The following is a 21203-nucleotide window of genomic DNA, read 5'->3' as shown; positions in this document are numbered from 1 at the left end:
CAAGCTGTATTGCATTTTATGTGCAAATATTTTCTAAATGACAGGATATGGTAGTTTTAATTCATCCACAGGTTCTTTAATACTCTTCCCTTCAAGAAGTGGAGCCTAATTCTCCTCTTGAGTCTGAGCTGGACTTAGTGACTCGCTTCTAATAAAGCAAAATGATGAGTGCAATAAAATGGCAGTGCAACTTCTGTCTTGGTTACTCTGTTTCTTGAATTCCTTGGTCTGAGCAAGGGCAGCTGTTTCGATGTGAGAAGCTTTCTGGAGAGGCCCATATGGTGAGGGACAAGGGCCTCCTGACAACATGCTCAGACTTGGAAGCAGAACCCTCAGCCCCAGTCAAGCCTTCAGATAACTGAAGCCACAACCAACCCCATTTGACTCTAACCTCATGAAAAGACCTGATACATACCATCCAGCTCAGCTGCTCCTGGCTTTCTGACCCCAAAATCATATAAGACAATATATGTTTTAAAAGTTGCTAATGTCGGGGATAATTGATTAGGGAGAGCTGGGTAACTGGATAATACGTACAGTACTAAAGAAATTTAAGGTATTGTTTTTGACTGTGCATATATTTGTTGAATGAAGGATAACATAATCTACTGAGGTTTATAGCTGAATGATGAGTTAGGAGTGGAAGAAAAAGCAGCTTCCAATAAAAATTGCAAAACACTAAGAACTAGGAGAAATCAGATGAATGTAAAATTTCTGCTGGGTGATCTGCAGACATTTCCCACCCTGCCACATACTTCATTTTCTGAGAGGTATCAACCTGTGACAGTGACTGCAGGCTATGAGCCAAAGGGTACAGGCTGAAAGAATTGTTCATTTCTCCTGACTGCTTTTGGTTTATTTCATTTTCCATTCTCATTTTGAGCTAAAATTGATAGTTTTAATTAAGTAAGAAACGAGAACTGTACTTCTCCTTTGTACAGGATATATGCATATATACACTAAAGAAAGTAACCATGGTTCTTTGTTAAACACAAAGGCTATAGGCATGGGAATTTATGACTTGTTTGCATCAGTGCGACCTTCTGAAAGTCACTGCTCTCCCTTTGCCAAAGTAACACTGACCCAGCCTGGCCTTCATTATTAATAATGCCATTGGGAGGCTGAATTCACAGTCCTCACCAGTCAACTTTGTCAAAATTAATATGAACTAGAACAAATTTAAATTTAAAACTATCTAACTACATCTGGTCCACAGGATGCCCATTTATAACCAATTTCTTAAACACCCCACTGAGAACACAGTTGTGGATGAGACTGTCAATTTATTACCCTATTTAATAATAAATACAGAATTTAAATTTCTCACTGAATATTTATTGACCCTAATTTTGCCAGGGTTTCAAGTGAAGGGCTTTGGAAGCTATGTTAACTCTTTAAAGCTGTAAGAATAGTACTTAATATATTTGCCTAAAATGTTATAGGTAATAAAAGAATGTGAACCATACAAATTTTCTGAAAATGTTTTATCAATCTGCTTGGTTAAAAGATTGATAGCTCATGGAAAATAAAACAGTGTAGTCACTAGTTGAAGATGACATGATACAATAGATAAAAAATCCTAAAGACACCACCAAAAAATCATTAGAAGTAATAAATGAATTCAATAAAGTTGTAGGATACTGAATTAATACCCAGAAATCAGTAGCTTTTCTATATACTAATAAGGAAGTCTCAAAAAGAGGAATTAAGAAACAATTCTGTTTATAATTGCACCAGAAATAAAAAACAAAACCAGAAAAACATTAAGAATAAGCTTAATCTAAGAGGTGAAAGACCTGTATTCTGAAAACTATAAAATACTGATGAAACAAACTAAAGATGACACAAATAAATGGAAAGCATTCTATGCTCATTGATCAGAAGAATTAATATTGTTAAAATATCCATACTAATCAATTCAGTTTAAAGATTCAGTACAATACCTATCAAAATACCAACATCATTTTTCACAGAACTAAAAGAAATAATACTAAAATTTTCATGCAACCACAAAAGACCCCAAAATAGCCTAAAACAATCTTAAGAACAAAGCTGGAAGTATCACAATTCCAGATTTTAAGATATACTACAAAGCTATAGTAATCAAAACAGTATGATACTGACACAAAAACAGACACACAGGGGTGCCTGGGTGGCTCAGTGTGTTAAGCCTCTGCCTTCAGCTCAGGTCCTGATCCCAGGGTCCTGGGACCTAGCCCCACATTGGGCTCTCTGCTCAGCAGGAAGCCTTCTTCCCCCTCTCTCTCTGCCTGATTCTCTGCCTACTTGTGATCTCTCTCTGTCAAACAAATAAATAAAATCTTAAAAAAAAAAACAGACACACAGATTGTGGAACAAAATAGAAAGCTCAGAAATAAATCCATGCTTACATGGTCAATTAATCTATGACAAAAGGCAAGAATATACAATGGGAAAAAAATCTCTTTAACAAATAGTGCTGGGAAAACTGGAGAGTTACATGTGAAAGAGTAAAACTGAGCTATTTTCAAATACCATACACAAAAATAAACTCAAAATGAACTGAAGACCTAAATGTGAGACCTAAAACCACAAAAATCCTAGAAGACTACATGAAAATAAAAACCTTTTGCACAACAAAGGAAACTATCAATAAAACAAAAAATCAACCTACCAAATGGGAGAAGATATCTGCAGAAAATATATATGCAAACTATATATCCAATAAGAGGCTAATAGCCAAAATATTTAAAGAACTTATAAAACTCAATACCCCAAAATAAAAATCCAATAAAAAAATCAGCAGAAGACATGAACAGACATTTCTCCAAAGAAGGCATCCAGGTGGCCAAGAGATATATGGAAAGATGCTCAACATGTTACACTCAACGGAATGGCTAAAATCAAAAACACAAGAAGCAGTAAATGTTGGCAAGGATGTGGAGAAAAAGGAACCCTCATGTACTGTTGGTGGGAACGCAACTGGGGCAGCTGCTCTGGAAAACAGTATGGAGGTTCCTCAAAAATTTAAAAAGAGAACCACCCTATGATCCAATAATTGTGCTACTGGGTATTTACCAAAAAACCCCACAAAAAACACAAATTCAAAGGGATACATGTTGGTAGTGTTATTTATAATAGTCCAACTATGGAAGCAGCCAAATTTCCATTTATCCAGATGAATGGGTAAAGAAGATGTGATATCTATTACTCTATCTATATCTACATTTATATCTATACAATGGAATGTTATTCAGTCATAACAAAGAATGAAATCTTGCCATTTGCAACAACATGGACACAGCTAAAGAGTACAATGCTGAGCAAAATAAGTCAGAGAAAGACAAATACTATATAATCTCACTCATGTGGAATTTAAGAGACAAAACAAATGAGCAGAGAGAAAAAGAAAGAGAGAGAGAGAAATTAAGAAACAGACTCTTAATTATAGAGAAAAACTGATGTTACCAGAGGGGCGGGGGTGGGGGTATGGGTGAAATAGGAGATGAGGGTTAAGCAGTGCACTTGTCATGATGAGATGATGAGCACCAGATAATGTATGGAGTTGCTGAATGACTGTATTGTACACCTAAAATTAATATAACACTATATGTTAACTAAACATATAGTTTAGTTAACTGGAACTAAAATAAAACATAAAAAATAAAATAAAGAACTTATACAATTCAATACCAAAAAAACCAAACAATCCAATTTAAAAAAATGGGCAGAGAAGCTGCAAATATGAAAATTTCATATTTTTTTCCTACAGAAGACATACAGGAAAATGCAAATCTAAACCACACTGAGAGGTGCCTTGGTGGCTCAGTGGGTTAAGCCTCTGCCTTTGGCTCAGGTCATGATCTCAGGGTCCTGGGATCGAGCCCCACATTGGGCTCTCTGCTCAGCAGGGATTCTGCTTCCCTCTTTTTCTCTTCCTGCCTCTTCTGCCTCCTTGTGATCTCTCTCTGTCAAATAAATAAATAAAATCTTAAAAAAAAAAACAACACACTGAGATATCACCTTATCTCTGTCAGAATGGCAAAATCAAAAAGACTAGAAATAACAAATGCCAGAGAAGATATGGAGAAAAAAAGAACCTTTGTGAGAATACAGCTACTATGGAAAAATAGTATGAAGAAAAAAATAAAAAGTGAAGTACCATATAATCCAATAACTTCACCACTGGGTATTTACCCAAAGAAAATGAAAACATGAATTTGAAAAAATATACGATAGGCACTCCTATGTTTATTACAACATTATTTACAATAGCCAAGATATGGAAGCCACCCAAGGGTCTACTCAATAGAGGAGTGGATAAGGAAGATGGACTATTATGCACCTTTAAAAAAGGATGAGTTTGTGCTATTTGCGACCACATGGATAGAGCTTGCGGCTATTACGCTACATGAAATGAGTGAGACAGGGAAAGATAAATACCATATGATTTCACTTATATGTGGACTCTAAAAATAAACACAGATAAAGAAACAACCAGGACAAATCAGACCTATAAATTCAGAGAACAACCTTATGGTTGCCAAAGGTGGAGGGGGTGGGAATGGGCAGAACTGGTGAAGGCGAGTAGGAGATACAGGGTTCTAGTTATAGAAGAAGTAGGTCATGGGATGAAGGGCACAGCATAGGGAACATAGTCAGTGTTGTATTTTAACAGTGTTGTATGGTGACAGACAAGTGGCTACCATTGTGCTGAGCACCTCGTAACAGGAGCTGAATCACTATGTTGTACACCTGAAACTAACATAGCATTGTGTGTCAACTACACTCAAATAAATAAAAAAAAAATAATTAAAAAAAAAAAGTAAGACTGAAAACATTCTTACTTGTAGGAGACATGCTGTTGATTGGAGAAGGTTGGGTGCCAACGGTTGATGTGACAACATCATGCAGAGGACCTACGGAAGGGTTCACTGAGCCTGAAAGGATGAAATGGATAATGATGATGAACAAAATATTGTAATAGAAAGACGATGTGCTGACCTAATCTCCCCCACAACTTTATCCATTTATCTCAGAAATCGTTATTGAAGGTCTGTTACATTAAGGCTGTGGGACATGGTGGTGGAGGACATCAGGCTGCCTTCACGGACCAGACCCTAGGTAACGGGCAGGGCACCATGGGGTTGCAAAGAAAGGGCACCGGCTGAGATTGGGACGTCAGGAGAAGCTTCCTGGAGAAAATAACATTTAACTAAGCACTGGTAAAACAACTATAGCAGCTAATATTTCAAAGTATTTGCAAAGTAATCATACAATCTACAAATCTGCAAGCCTGTAAAATTTTATTGGCAAGAGTAGAAACAATGAGGTAACTATCCAACCGGAAGTAACATCAATGAGCCTAAGATTAATGGTATTATTACTGCCATTTCTAAAATGCCTGTTTTGGTCAGAAAATTTTTATCTGGTTATAACTTTTCTCTCTGTGTGTGGGGGGAGCAGGTAGGGATGAAAGAGAGACTAGAATATATTGTTTTATCATATAATACATTTATATCGGTTCCTTAAAGCTCCCACTATTCAACTGTAAAATAGTCCTACTAACAGTATAAAACAATCTACAAATGCCAGAAGGATCTACTGACTTTAGGAAGGTCAGGGTTAAATATGGTTAAATGATTTTGAGGTGAGGGAATTTTGCAACTTTCTAGATATAATGACATTGGGTAGAGTGTCACACATCTGATGAGATGTGTCAATTACTTGGACATTTAATTATAAATTATACTATTGGTTCTGTTCTATAATTTATTTTAAGAGAAAAGAATATATTCTATAAATTGTGTCACCTGATAGCACATAGCACATTGGACGGGATCTGTGTTTTGTAATCAAGATGCTTCTGTGTTTTATTTTCAGTGTTGGTAGTGTTGTTGCTGTTGGCTGTAGGTGATGCTTACAGCTGGCTCTGACTTGTTATCATATAAATGATCCCTTGCTATTAATCTCTGAGGAGGTAGGTGTGGGATGGGTAGAAAGTTACCTGAGAGCATACAAATAGGCTAGTGGAATGACCATTTTCTTCCACCCATCCCATCTGAAACATATTTGAACACTTCAGCCTGACATTCAAATCTGATCATTATTTTCCTCCCCCTGTTCCATTCCCCACTTCATTTCCCGATGCTGCCTATCATCTTTTACAACTCGAATCACCCACTCAATCCAAGGGGTGATATTTCAACCTGATCTCTGTGGATTCTTGCTTTGTGTGCATGCTGTTTCCTTATACTTTCCCATTGCAAACAGCCTGGTATGCACCATCTGAAACTTGAAGAATCCCAGGGATCTTGGTGATGTGCTCAGAGTCCTAATGTTTACCTTAGCAGGGACCTTAGTACTCTATATCATCAATATACCCCTCAAGAGAAGTGACTGTGTTGCTCCTCATGGTATTTCTGGTTCCTGGCAAATGCAAGTGGAGGAATGAATGCATATGGATTCATTCTAAACACTGAAAGAGAGAAGACCAGCTTTAAGTGCCTATCTGATGGCTGGTGCATCATGAGCATCATCTGCCAAAGCAGTAGCCTTAGTAAGCATGGGCCTGGAAAAAGAATGCCTTGGTGTTTTGCTCTGTAGACTGATTGGAACAGAGGGTGGCAAACTACAGCCCACAAATCAAATTCCACCCATCGCCTGTGTTTGTAAGTAAAGTTTCATGGGAACACAGCCATGCCCATTTGTTTATGTAATGTCTATGGCTATTTTTGTACTCCAGTGGCAGAGCTGCGTAACTGCGATAGAGACCATACGGTCCACAAAGCATAAAATATTTACTATCAGGCAGATAAAAACAGAACATGTTTGCTGACTTCTGGAAAAGAAGATGTTGATAGGTTATGCTTAATCCTAGATTTCTGCAAAGGGAAACATTTATTTTTCATTTACTGACTATTTCTATTTTAAGATATTATTCTGCCATGTTTAACACCACATGGCTTTGTAATCTGAGGGCTTCTCAGCATACATATCCTTACAGTGTATTAGGAAGTTGCCACTGCAAGATTTGTATTTAAAGATGAACTCTTTGCCCTGTAACAAAAATAATGCATGGCTTTCAACATGAAACCTGCAGCCAGGAAAAAAAAAAAAAAAAAAAAAAAGCCCTTCTGGTTTCAGATTGTCCTGTAAAGTAGAAACTCTGCCTTGGTCAAAACAAAACTCAGAGGGTGTAGAAAGAAGTGGCTAAAACCTAACAGGAAATCAAAACAAAAACAACAAAACTATTTCCCAAAAGTCAAAAGCAGAATTTAGAAGAAGCATGTCAGTTGGTTTTCAGACCATCACATTTGGCAACCGGCTCTCTAAAGGGATGAAGCTGCTGGCCTAAAGCAACTTCATCTGCTCCTGAGTGTGTCTCCTCTGCAGGCCTGGCAGGACGCTCAGGAACACCTTCATGGTTACTAGTGGCCAGGTGTTTGTCTGTCCCACAAGGCAGCAGGTCAGTTCTAGGCCTTCCTCAGAGCTTGGATCAGCACTTAACTGGTCCATCTAGAAATGAACCAAACTTCAGATCTTCCTAGATCCTTGCTTGTCAAAATGTAGTCCATGGCTTCTTTTAGGAGCGTGTTTAGAAACGTAGAATCTCTGGCCCTCCCCCTCCAGCTCAACTTAGTGAATCAGAATCTTCTTTTTAACAAGATTCTTGGGTGATTTCTGTATATATTAAAGTCCTTAACTGATACCCTTAGGATCCCTAGGATCAGACAGGGTATGAGAAAAATCATGAAATAGGAAGGATTTGGCATATTCTGCCTCAATATTCAGTTGTTCTCTTGCCGCACTATTGAGATATCCCTTTCTGATCCTTTCTCCATATTCCAAAATACACATGCACCCTCAAACAGACATGACTCATCAACCCCTAAATCTCTGTCTATCCCAAATGGAAAGCTATTTAATGATGAATAACAGCTGATGACAGCGAGGACATTACCCACCCCAGGGGGTATTTGCACTCAAGTTTTGTTTTAAAATAAAGAAAAAAAAAATCACCTCCACCTCAAAACAAAACAAAATAAGACAAGGCAACTCTGTATATGCCAAAAAAGTTGACCCAACAGTGCTAGAACTTTAGACATTCTGGTAAGCCAGGGTAGCAGTGAAGCAAGCTACCTTGGCCCCTCCTGTTAACCTAGTAGTCTTTGAACTTTATCAAATGCCCTTAGGTCATGTGATGGATTAACTTTCCTTTGAATAGCTATAGATCTTGCATTCATTCTTTCCTAGAAAGAACAGAGCACTCCTACACCTCTTGAAACAGGAAGCAGACCCCCTTGCACAACCCTCCAGCACTGAGATAAGGTCTCTAGCTGGTAACACCAAGTCTGCATATCATCAAGAAATGTTACAGAGCACTACATTCCCTTACCAACTAACTGCCCTGAACCCCTTAAAAAACTCCCGGACCAGGGAGAAAGCCTTTGGACAAGAGTCCACCTTCTCCCCAGGTGGCCAGTCTCTTGAATAAGGCTCATATTGCTTTCTAGGCAAAACTCTTTTTTTTTTTTTTTTTAAAGATTTTATGTATTTGTTAGAGCCCAAGGCAGAGAGAGAAGCAGGTTCCCTGCTGAGCAAGGAGCCTGATGCGGAACTCCACCGACCACCCTGGGATTGATTATGACTTGAGCCAAAGGGAACCGCTTAATGGACTGAGCCACCCAGCCAACCCCAAACTCTCTTGAGTATTGGCCTATTGAGCAAGGGGCAGCCAAACTTGGGGTTTGGTAACAGCAGGGTAGTATATTTTGGAAAGGATCTTTAAAAAAAATGTATTTATTGTTGAGTCACAGGAATCTGCTGGCCCTGGTACTCCATGGCTGCTTGATGAGCCACTGATCACCGGACCCTGACCCCTCCCCTTTTCCGAGTTTACTAGAATAAGAATCACTGAGCATTTGAACTTCCGGGGAGACTGTGAGGTAGGTGGGGAAAGGGCCGTCTCAGGGGACTATTAGCTTGCAGGCTTCCAACTCTTCTTTGGGAACAAAGGGCAGCAAAAGCTTCTCTTCCCTTACTAAATCTCCTTTTTGCTCTGTAATATTCTCAGAACTTCTCCACTTTAGATTTTTGTCCTATATTTTCATCTCAATATCTGTCAACAATAATGGCTTGATAAAGCAATAACTGTTGCACAAGGCATCAGAAGTTTTCCCAGTGTTCATAAAGCACCCAGCAGTACTATCATGAGCAGAAAGTACGTTTGGAAGAAAGTGTTTCAGAACTTAAAACAAGTAAGGGAGTGTGATCCAGTGATGACACTGCTTTACAGAGTCTCTGCTACATCTTCTAAATCATTCCCAAAGATCCATGCTAGAATGTGACTAGAATGTAAGCTGTAATTTTGGGAAACTGCACTCTTCAGGATTTATTGGTTTTAATATTTGATCATAAGGGCTAAAAAGTCATTTGACAATTTAAAAATAACCATTTGCTCAGAACCTAAAATTATACTAGATCAAGGGCTGTCCTGTAAAACTGGAATTGTGGTATGCTTTGGGAATCAGGATCAGTGCCCTTCCTTATTATACTAAAATTAGTCATTATTTTCTGATCTTAGGACTTAGCTTAGCTCCAGAAAATGTGAAGACAAGCCACAGATTGGGAGGAAAATATTTGCAAAAGATTCAACTGGTAAAGGACTATTATTCGAAAAATACAAAGAACTCTTGAGACTCAACAGTAAGATAACAACCTACCTGATTTTAAAATGGGCCAAAGACTTTAATAGACATCTCAGTAAAGAAGATAAATGGATGGCAAATAAGCATATGAAAAGATGATTCACATAATATGTCATCAGAGAAATGCAAATTCAAACAACAATGAGATATCATTGCACAGCTATTAGAATGGCCCAAATCCATAACACTGATGGTTTAAATGCTGGAGAGGATGTGGAGTAACAGGAACTCTCACTCGCTGCTGGCAGGAACACAAGATAGTACTGTCACCTTGGAAGAGAGTGAAGTGTCTTCTTACAAACCTAAACATACTCTTACCTGCAGTCCAGCAATTTTATTCCTTTGTATTCACTCAAAGGAGCTGAAAACTCGTGCCCACACAAAAACCTCCACATGGATCTTCACAGCAGCTTTATTCATAATTGTCCAAACTTGGAAGCAACCAAAATGTTTTTCAGTAGGCGAACAAATATATAAATTGCTCCATGTATAAAACTGAATAGTATTCAGTACTATTGAAAAAAATAGGCTGCCAAGCCATAAGACAACACTGAAGAACCCTAAATACACATTATGAAACGAAAGAAGCCAATCTGAGAAAGCTACATATGGTATGACTCCAACTATATGACATTTGGAAAAGGCAAATCTAAAGACCAAAAAAAAAAAAAAAAATCAGTGGTTGCCAGGGATTGGAGTTGGGGTAAAGGATGGATAGGAGGAGCAAAAGGATTTTTAGGGTGAGAAAATTTAAGGCTGTTTGAAACTACTGGCAGGTACATGTCATAGTACCTTTGTCCAAACCCATAGAATATACAACACCAAGTGTGAATCCCAAAGTAAATTATGGACTTTGTGTTATTATGATGTATCAGTGTAGGTTCATCAGTTGTAACAAATGAACCATTGTGTTGAGTCAAGCTGATAGCGAGGGAGAATGTACATACGTGGGGGAGGGTATATAGGAAATCTCTGCACCTTCCTCTTTTGCTGTCAACTTAAAACTTCTCTAAGAAAATAAAATAAAATAAAACCTTTAAACCAAGGAAAACTCAGTTTTAATGTCAGGAAAGATTGGAATTTTAAACATGGTTCTGTGATGGGATTTAGGAACTTAAGGTTGTTTGGGTGTTAGCTCATGTTCTTAGAGTCTGTCAAAGTTACTGGCAAATCCACATGAGAACCAGTTACTTTTACCCTATTCTAAGACTGTAGCCCTTAACTGTGTCCAGCCTTCTAGAAAGGACGTGCATTTATCTCTGAAGGAACTAGACAAAACTAAGTATGGATGTTCCAGTGTAAATCCATGACCACTACTGAATGATTAACTCAGAGTTCACAGGGAGAAGCTTGTGCAGCATTATAAACATGATGCCACTGTCCCAGATTCAGAATGGCACCTGCTCCTCAATGGTGGATTTGCATTGAGCCATGTACCCTTCCCATCCAAGGCTCCCAGGAACCAACTGCCTGCATTTGTGAAAGGGCTGGGTAGGACCCAAGACACAGACAGTGGCCTTGAAGCAAAGGGAAACTTTTCCTTATAAGCTATCCTGGATTTTACGAGTGTGTTACAGACTACAGTATCTCTGAAAATAGGAAGGTGGTAAAAGATGTTAATGGTCTTGCAGAGTTGTAATAATGGCTAACAAATCTGCTTAAGTATTACTTTACTGTTATCTGTGCATGTTTGATAGTTGTCGTTACAAACTTCTATTTTTTATAGGCAATCTGTTGTCACTGTATTTGTTGAGACATTTGTTCACATCTTTTAGATAGAAAAATCTCCATTATCTGGTGAGGTATAGAGTAGTGAATATTCTGGTTAAGCAAATGTTGTGATAAGTAGAATGATCCTGCATATCAATTTTCAAGTCATAAAAATCTTCAATGTGTCAGATTCTGTGCTTCAACCTAGGGGCATGAAAATCATGAGGATAGAGTCCTTATCCTCAAGCTATTTATATCTCATACATGGCTTAAGTATTAAAATTATAAATTCTATATATAATTTAATACTTAAGTATTAAAATTATAAGTTCTATATATATAATTGAAGGTTTTTAGTGACTCAGAAGGGATTTTAGGATTTTAAGAATCTCTCTTGATCATCAATATATTAGTGTTAATTTTCATCATATGGTATGTTAGCAAAAAGCTATTATTAAAGAAAGTTGGAAAAAATTTGCCATATTCATCAGAAATTCTCAGGAACAGGAGTCAGCTACTTTTTATTTGAAGAAATTCTTTTAAGCAGAGTCCCATTGTTTTGTCAAAAAAGTTTTGATAGTATGAAATTTAATAATTTTGAGCTGTGTAAAGAGTTTGCTAAGATTAAACTACCATGGAAATAATGAGCGTTCTATTTATTCTAATTAGAAGGGTTCTGAGTTTATGGCAGTCTTGATCACCCCTGGTTGACCTTATTAAATAGACAACTCACCCAAGGAAAAAGTGATCTTTTCAGATGAGATATTCCACACTTCATTTCCGGGGACTGGAGACAGAGCCATACACCAGATGGTCAGGTTGTTTGATTCGGCTGGTTTATTACCATATACCCTTGTCAAAACAGACTTCAGCTCCAAAAATCCACCTTTGTCTTTTCTCTCTTCATTAGTAATGTATATTCCTACAAGACAGATCCGGGACAAGATCAGTCACCAGTTTGATGTATGAGCCATAAAATGATGTCGAGGCATGGCTGGGGATGGTCCAGTTTACAGTAACAGAGTCTAAAATGGTCAAACCACAGCTTCTGCACGCTGAGGGTTTATTCCAGCAGGCCTAAACTGTTAACCTAAACTGTTTTGCTCAAGCTCCTGCATGGTATTGATCCATGGTCAAGGCACAAAATGTATCGATTAATAGTGTTGCTTTATTTGTGAACATGGGTCCGGGGTTGGGGGCCCGCTGTCCTAGCTCACCAGCATTATTTATTGGAAACAGTGAGATTGATCATTTGCATGTGACCTGGGCTAGAACCTGGGAAGGCTTTACTGTCAAGTCTGGTTACATAGCAGGAATATGTCTAAGTAAAATACAAAACAACCTCAGCCAAGATTCCATTTTGGGCTCCCCATTTCTGAGGTATTCTCTGCCATATTGGTGATCCCCCCCTCTGCCTTTAAAAAGAACCCTATGCCTGATTTCACTGGCCCCCTTGCTGTAAATCTAGACATGTGATATGTACCCTTACTTTAATGGTGTTTTTATATTGTGTCTTTTTCCTGAAATAAGCTATAGATTTATAACCATTGTCATTTTGGGTAGTTAAATAGAAACTATTTAACTGCCACTGTTAGTCCAGCCTCCAAATAGCACACATGGCAGCAGGACATTAATGTAAAACCATCTGTCACTGTAGGCCAGAACTTTCTGGACTTTCCGTAGCTTTTTTACATGACGGGCTCTAAATGCTAGTTTTGAAGTTGTTGCTTGCCAAAATAATAACTAAATGCAGTTTTACCACCCTGCCTGGCCTCATGGTTGGGAGGGTGACCCAGTACTACATCAAGCCAGGGCTTATTTAACAGGAGAACATATATCTAATGACCTTCAAGAGGTATTTTCAGGATTGCATCCATCATTATTAAGGGTGAATTATTTTCAAGTGAGTAACAAACCCAGTAAGAGTCTAAAAATGAATCAAGTGGATTGATATAATCGTTCATCAACATGAACTTTTTATTTTATCAGTTAAAAGTAATAATGTAGCAAAAGCTATGGGACTCAGTTACTGTTGAAAAGATATTGAGCTTTGAGCAAAAGAATGACTCAAGAGAAAGGGGAAGGGCTATTGTCCCAGGCAGGGAATGGCTGGGATCGTTCTGCCTGTTTACTACCTCTGAAAAATACAGCTTTGTACGCTCTCACCTGAGCTTGCCTCTGTGTGTGTTCCAGCTCCAAGACTTTTTAATCCTCCTAGAGGAGTTCCTTGTCATAAAGCCCAGTCCTTTATGTATACTTCCTCTAGTCTTCCACACCCCACCCCACTCAGAGCCTTACAAGAAAAAGTAGAAAGTATTTGTTTATTGATTTAAAGTAGTGGTGCTAAGTTATCTGATAAATGAAATTATTAATAAATGTATGATGAATTAAACTTTTTTTGCCCTCCTATAAGATATCTGCTTTTACTAATAGTTAAATAAAACATGAGCATTTATATTCGAGTTAAAGAAATCAGGTGTGGGGCTCCTGGGTGGCTCAGCTGGTCACTTGATTTTGACTCAGGTAATGATCTCAGGGTCCTGGCATCAAGCGAGGAATCTGCTTCCCCTCTTCCTTCCCCTCTGCCCTTCCCCTGCTTGTGCACACTCTCTCTAAGAAATCTTAGAAAAAAAAGAAAAAGAAGAAGAAGAAGCCAAGTGTATTTTTTAATTTTGGGAAATGTGACCCACACCGGTCCTCTTAGAGGCACTAGATGCGGTATCAGAAAATGGCACCTGGTAGGCAAGATGATGTTTGTTTTGGAATGAGAGTTGTTTTTAAATGCCAAGATCAACCTGGTCAATGGTAATTTCTACTCTTCTTTGTTTTCTTTCTTTTTTTGCCAAACTCATTTCGGCTGACTGATTTCCTTACCTTCTTTTTCACCTTGAGGAAAGCCTCCTTCTATAAACCATGTGAGATTTGCTGTGGGAAATACATTCCTCAGGGAGCAGGTGAATGTTCTCTGGGGGTAAAGGCAGAACATAGAAAGGCTTATTGGCAAATTCAGAAGAAACTGGTACCCCTTACAACCCCACCAACTGTCACATGCGGCAAACTGGCAGGAAAGGATTTTCTCCACTTTCAACAAAGCTGTGTTTACCTTTCAGAGGTTATGTGAAAATGTGAGCTACGAACTGGCTGTCTCCTATAAAGATGTCATGAATTCAGGGTTGGAATCATAGGTTAACTTATGAAGAATCTAGGACTAGACTACTGTTGCAAGTCTGGATTCTGGGTTCTGGAGAAGGCAGATCACAACTGCATACAGGAAGAATAAAATAATACTAGATGGAAGCCAAAGACTAGAAAAATGGAGAAGCTCCAACAGGCAGAAGCGAAAAGAATATTCTGTTAGACTAAAAGCTAAAAGAGATTCATATTTTGGTTGTTTCCACTCCCAAAATAATGTAAAGTACTACGTATAGCCACAAACAGAGACACCGTTATTATAAACACCTTACTTTTGACTTGTAGAGAATTTATGTAATTGGTTTTTCATTTTTTTCATCCTAACAATGCTAGAGGGCAGGGAGGACATGCCTTATCATTGCCATTTGACAGATGGGGAAAGCAAGGCCCCGAATCACAGAAGAGTGAAAGGGAGAAGGATGTAGTCGATGGCACAGTTGCGAACTCTGCCACTCCATCCCAGTCCAAGATACTTCCTGGTAAGACACATTGTACTAAAACATGAAAGAGACAGAACATGTAGCTTATGTTACAAAACCAGAAAGCTTAGGGGTAGGGTCAGTTATGTTTTACTTCCAACACCGTATTTGCTCTTTGTGAGATGATAGTTTATTTCAACAGCCTGGTGAAAATATCCAATAAGACTTTATAGGATTCTCATTATTTTATTGGGGGCACTGCAAAATTATAATCCCATTCATAGTTTTTTGTTTTCTCATCAAGAGATATATGTATTTCACACACAGCCAGCCCTGGTTCTTGTTCTCAAATATTTTCCACAATGGATGGATTCACTAGTTAACTAGTAAAGAACAATGAACTATACATAATACTTGGGGTGCCAATTTCCCCACAGACTAGTAATACCCAGAGAGTCTGGTCCTGAGCAGAGTTGAGAAACCAAATTTAAGGATACTAGAGTAGCATTTTTCTGGTGAGGTCCTACGGAGGTACAGTTTAGCACCTTCCCCATACATCCCTACAAAAAGCCCAAGGAAATCACGAGACTTTCAGAGGGGACTGTCTGTGGAATGCAGAATGGCACATAGAGAACACGGCAGCTGCCAGTGTTTCCACTCATCCTGTACTTGACAATGGAGACCTGTGCGTGGATCAGCCATGCAGACCTATGACATAATGTCACTTTTTGTCCTGGAAAATCAAATGTAAAACCAGGTCCCCTAAAATATAATTTATTTAATAAAGAAAAAAGAGGTTCAACTTCTTTAATTCAGTAAAATGCCCAAGATTGGTATTTATCTTCAGGTGGTCCAGGAAGGGATGTAAGTTACAGGAAATGAAATGTTGTTTTTTTTTTTTTAAAAAGTGGTAAAGGTTTCTGTTAACAGCAATACTTTAAACCACTCTCATGACTCATTTTCTCCATACTTGGTTAACCCACCGTAAGATGATAATACGGTAATATCAGGAACAAGTAAGGGTTCCATTATTTTATAAAGGCAACAGGCTTACTGAAGAAATCTCTTGTCAACATAATAAAAATATTAAAAAACTTTAACTCTTGTGGATTCTCTGAATTCAGATTTTATGGAGTGAGTCACATTTCAAATACTCTCTACCACCTCCAAACTGTGTTCCAAGATTTTTGTTTCAGAATGTGGTTCTTGTCCTGAACGCCTCCCTCCCAGTCTCTCTAAATTCGAAAAGCCACAGACTTAACCAGCTCAAACTGAAGTCAAACCTCTTATGAAACATCAAGTTTGGAGGGTTCTGCTGAGCAAGCAGAATTACTGCAGTTTGGGAACTTCCAAATGAGTCAGAAGAAAAACATGTTAAATTAAAAAATATATATATGAAGTATATATGGACAAGAGTCTGTGTGTATACACCCATGAGTGTACACAGACAATTTCCTCTGTTGAGAAGTCAAAATCACTCACTCACTTAACGCACTGCTGTTGCATTCAGGAGACTAGCCAAAGAACTGGTCTCTCTAACACATTTTCTAAGTGTACACAGAATTCCTGCGCAATTGCACAAAGAATGATGTAGTAAGTGGCAGAAAATATTTGGGCAGTTCTGTAGGAGGGCAGAGAAGGGTGAACTCTGGGAATAGGAGAATAGAGTTGTATTTTGCAGACAGGGAAGAGGGGGCCTGGACTCCACAGGTGGGCTGTTGCGGAAACTAGTGGGGAATTCACAAAGTTGGAGAGATGGAAAGGGTTCCTGTGAGTTGGGGGCATTGTCCCGGCAGCAGACGGACGCCGGCGGGAGATTGGAGCACAAGACTGGAGAGTCAGGAAAAGTGAATTCACATCTGGCTGTAAGAACGATCATTTCCTTTTTTTCTGTAGATGAAATACTGAAACGTTGACCATTTGTAAATGAGCTCAGATTCAGTTTGCCTAAATTTGGGCAGAAACTTTTCAGAAGGGCTTTCCGCAGAATCATTAAAAAAATAATTTTTTTAGTTTAGAAAGAGGAATCTATTTTTTTTTTTTTAAGTTCTCCTATTCGTTTACCCAGTCTTCACTTCTCTTTGGAGTCTTTCCTCCCCTCAACCTTCTTTCTTCACTTGAAATTCATCTTTCAGTCTCTGTTTTCTAGTCTGCCATTTCCATCTTTCTATAACTCAAGCATTTTCCTTCTACAGACACCTTCAAAATGTTTTCTTCAAAATGTTTCTCTCTCCTCTTGGTAGGTTCTCCCTCCTAAATATACATATACATAAATAATAGCATTTATGTGACTATTATGTGACTATTCTTTTATTTCCCTCCAACTGAGAATACAAGCCAATAGCAATTCAACCTTGCCAATTCCACTTACATAATATAATAAAAAGCAACCTCAAATCTGTCTCTCAACATCTCAGATTTCTTTAAACTTGGGAGGTTTCCTTTCACTTAATCTTCCCTTTCCTGCAAGCTCTTTTCCACTGACTATATTTACAACTTCCATAGTTTCCAAATCCAATGTTGAGACTCATGGTCTGACAACTGGACAAAATATTTGAAAGCACAGATGTCATTGAGGCCTGTGGTTTCTCTGCTGAAATCTCACCCTTTTCCCCCCCCTCAGTATTTTCCTTTGCTTTAAGAGGCCAGATGATCGAGTTATCTGGAAAGAGAGAGCTAAGACTTGTAGGTGCTTGACTTACCGTTTTATTACCAGCCCTGTTCCAGGAACCTCTTTTTTGGGGTGGGAGGGGGGCAGAGACAAAGTCTGCCTCAGTGCGTGGGCAGACTTGGACACACCCACCTGGAAAGGAGGTTTCCCTGGATGTGGGAGGGAACAGGAACTGCAGGTGCCCTCCCCCTGGGGGCAGGAGTCAGCTAATAGTTACCCACGGCGTGCCAAAGTGCTCACCCCATACCAAAGCCCTCAGAGACATGTTCAGAGCCTTGCTTGACTGTAAGTACCCACTTGTAGGGTTGGGGAGGTGGGAGTTTCCTAACTCTTTGGGGTTACAAAGCTTGACAAAGAAGGCTCTCCATTACTTAAGAAACGACCCCCAAAAGGAGAGAGATGTCAGGCTATTTTTTACAATGTAAATTAATTATCCATCTATTTATTTCGGTGGGGGGTGAATCAGGCAAACATCTGGAGCAAGCTGCCGTCGGGAAGGTCTTCTCAGCTATTGGCTTTGCAGGTGATGGTGCCAGGGAAGGTGCAGTGTAAGCTACTTGCTGAGGACCACAGGGCGACAGGTCTCTGGAGATGTGCTCCACCTCCTTCTCCTCTGTCCATGCCAGCTCGTCCTGCTGAAAACAGCTAAGCCTGCTGTTCGGAATTCTTAGAATCTCATTCCCAGAGGGACCTACCTCTCTAGGGGCAAACTGACCTCACACTGGGAACTTTATTACCCAGAGTTTGGATTGCCTGTTGCACCAGTTCTCAGGAAGTGCGAGTGTCTCCCACATCAGCATCTCTCTGGGTGTGCTTCTCCCTACTCTGAGGAAGGCCAGTGATGCCCCAGCCCTGGACGTCGTGAGCAGCCTGAGGGTTCGGAGCCTCCAAAATCCATTTATAGCATCCACGAGCATAGAAACAGTGGAAGCAGCCAGGAGGGAATCAAGAGAAAACCTGACATTTCCAATGTTCAGAAGTGTGCGGGATGGTGCTTGATCTGTAGAGGACCCCGAATTTACTGAAGAACTTTGTGATTTCTGGGCTCATTTGCTTTGCCTTTCTGGTCTAGACAAGGAGGGGTCAATACACATCTGGGGCCTGGAGATCATGTACACGGGAGCCTCAGAGGGCATTTCATGTGGCTCTGACTCACCCTGACTCTCCCGTGAAGCGGAAAGGAGGAAACACCACACCACTCAGGTGCGGCCAGCCTTTGACCATTGTTGTGAATGCCCAAGAGTTACCACAGTCCCTTCCCAATTGCTCATTTTGCTTTAGCTGTGCTTGAGCTAAGACTTCTGGCTCAAGGAAAGCTGCAGAAGAGGAGAGAGGATGAGGCGGGAGGAGGAGGAAGAGGAGGGAACCAGGATGAAAGCAAAAGGAGACCTAGAGATGAAGGAGGAAGAGGCAGTGAGTGAGAAGGGAGAACCGGTTGGCCCTTTCATGAGAGCTATGCCCGCCCCTCTGCCGCACAACAAGGGGACCCGGTTTTCAGAGGTATGGGAGTATTTCCACCTGGCCCCTGTTCGTGCCGGCCACCACCCCAACCAATACGCCACCTGCCGCCTGTGCGGCAGGCAGGTGAGCCGTGGCCCCGGGGTTAACGTGGGCACCACAGCCTTGTGGAAACATCTGAAGAGCATGCATAGAGAGGAGCTAGAGAGGACTGGCCATGGTCAGGTGGGGCAGCGCAAGGACCTGAGGCCCCAGGGGCCCCAGCTCCCCATAGGGATCGAGGGCGACTGGGCCCGGCTCCTGGAGCAGGTGGGGGCCCTGGCGTTGTGGGCCAGCCAAAGGGAAAAGGAGGTGCTTAGGAGGGAGAGGGCTGTGGAATGGCGGGAGAGGGCAGTGGAAAGGCGAGAGCGAGCCCTGGAGGAGGTAGAGAAGGCCATCCTGGAGATGAAATGGAAGCTGAGGGCCGAAAAGGAAGCCTGTCAGAGGGAGCAGGAGCAGCCTGCCTTGGCACATCCCTTCCATTTTGTGTAATCAGTCTGGGAGGTATCTGTTCTGAAAACACAGACTTGAGGCTCACAGAAAAGAGCCATGTTAGTGTAAATAGAAAGTATTTTGTTTTTAAGAGACAGAGTGCACAGTAGGTTAATCTCAGCAGGGGTCAGCTGACCAAACACTTATGTACAGGGTTCCTAAAGCTGTCCTGATCAAAACTTCAAGATGCATTAACGGGAGATAAGTGCTGTTTTGCCATCACGGGTCTGTGAGTTTGGGTACGGAACGAACCACCCTGCTGTGTTGTTGAGTGAAAATAACGGGATTTATGCTTTGCACTTTGTTTGGGTGGAGCTGAGGGTTCTGACAGGTGAGGCTGGTCAGGTGGCTGGAATGTCCCCATGTGACCAGCTCACTCTAAGAGACCCCACCAGGAGCTGAGCACAGGGTTCCTGGGGCCCAGGCCTTTGCACACATCCCGGTGGTCAGTTGAGAACTGGGGACGGAGCTTGTTCTGTGCGGTGCAGCTGTGGATGGACATAGAAGCCTGCACCTGAGGTCTCGGGCCCCATCTGGTGCAGGTCTTTCTCCCACTGGTTCTGTGTTGTACTACCTGCTCATATTAAAGCTGTGTCACCAGCACAACCTGTCTGAATCCTGTAAGTCTTTCCAACAACCTAACACATACGTCATTCATGTGTGATCGGCACAGAGAGAACTGAAATTTTCAGCTCACTCAGATGAAACAGTAAGAACAGAAGATATAGAAACTTCTTCATAAATATTTTAAAATATAATCCAATTTCATATTAAGGTCTGTTGAAGAGGGATTTCATGAGGAAGAGATGAGAGAAACTCAGAAAGGAAAAGGGAAAGGTGGAGAGATGGGGTGAGGAAGGAGAAATAAGGAACAGAGGCAGCAAACCAGAAGAGAAAGAAAAAGGGCTAGAGAAGAAGTGTGAACACAGAAGAGAGACGGATCCCCTCCCCCACCCCCCAGGGTTGGGGGGAATTCACCTTGAGAAGATGAGAGACCTGGGAGACTGAGGGACAGAGAACATTTTCCTAGGTTCTGAGGTCAATTTGTAACACTTAGGTTGCATTTGTCTTGTCCCTACAGACCTCTCATTCACTTGAGCTATAGGTTTGGGATTTTATCCCTGTCTTTGAGATGCTGGCTGCATGCCAACTGTTCCCTGATTTTTTGAAAAAAAATGTTCATTTTTAAATACTCAGAGATGCTTTGAAAAAATGGAAGCTAATAGCCCATAGGGAGAGAACAATTCCCTGGGCTGTTGAGAATATGCCGAATATGTTGTTCACTCAGGAATAGAATAAAACCAACTGGCAAGGAGTGTGGCCTTTGTGCTGGAGCTGACTTTTATTTTGAATGATTCCTCTAGAAACTTTTTTTTTTTTAACTGGGTTGGGGGTGGGTGAGGGGTGGTGGGAGCTGGGAGACAACAGCTAATAAACACAGTCTTTCATTGTCTCATAAATAAGCCCAAGCCCTTTACGGGCAGGCAACAACCTTCCAGAAAGCGCACTAGATCATGGTATAATAATGGCTTC

At 40.4% G+C, this 21203-nt stretch overlaps 2 protein-coding genes across 3 annotated transcripts in view; one reads left to right on the top strand and one right to left on the bottom strand.

Moving 5' to 3' along the window:
• Positions 1-21203, bottom strand: part of CD96 (CD96 molecule) — a 93062-nt gene that overhangs the window by 36423 nt on the left and 35436 nt on the right. For both annotated transcript variants that reach the window (XR_006384966.1, XM_044251362.1), the window contains exons 6-8: positions 14274-14364; positions 12133-12321; positions 4827-4919 (exon numbers count right to left, since the gene is read on the bottom strand). Coding sequence is in view for 1 of the 2 variants with exons in the window: in XM_044251362.1 (XP_044107297.1) it covers positions 4827-4919; positions 12133-12321; positions 14274-14364 (373 nt within the window). In the remaining variant the exon portion in view is untranslated. The remainder of the gene's footprint in view (positions 1-4826; positions 4920-12132; positions 12322-14273; positions 14365-21203) is intronic.
• ZBED2 (zinc finger BED-type containing 2) lies at positions 18728-20107 on the top strand. Its single transcript, XM_044251363.1, has one exon. The coding sequence runs from the start codon at positions 19017-19019 to the stop codon at positions 19668-19670; it is 654 nt and encodes a 217-aa protein (XP_044107298.1). The 5' UTR covers positions 18728-19016; the 3' UTR covers positions 19671-20107.

Source organism: Neovison vison, chromosome 6 (assembly GCF_020171115.1).
Source record: "Neovison vison isolate M4711 chromosome 6, ASM_NN_V1, whole genome shotgun sequence".
NCBI classification, from domain to species: Eukaryota; Metazoa; Chordata; class Mammalia; order Carnivora; family Mustelidae; genus Neogale; species Neogale vison.
This window is presented reverse-complemented; position numbering and strand designations above follow the sequence as displayed.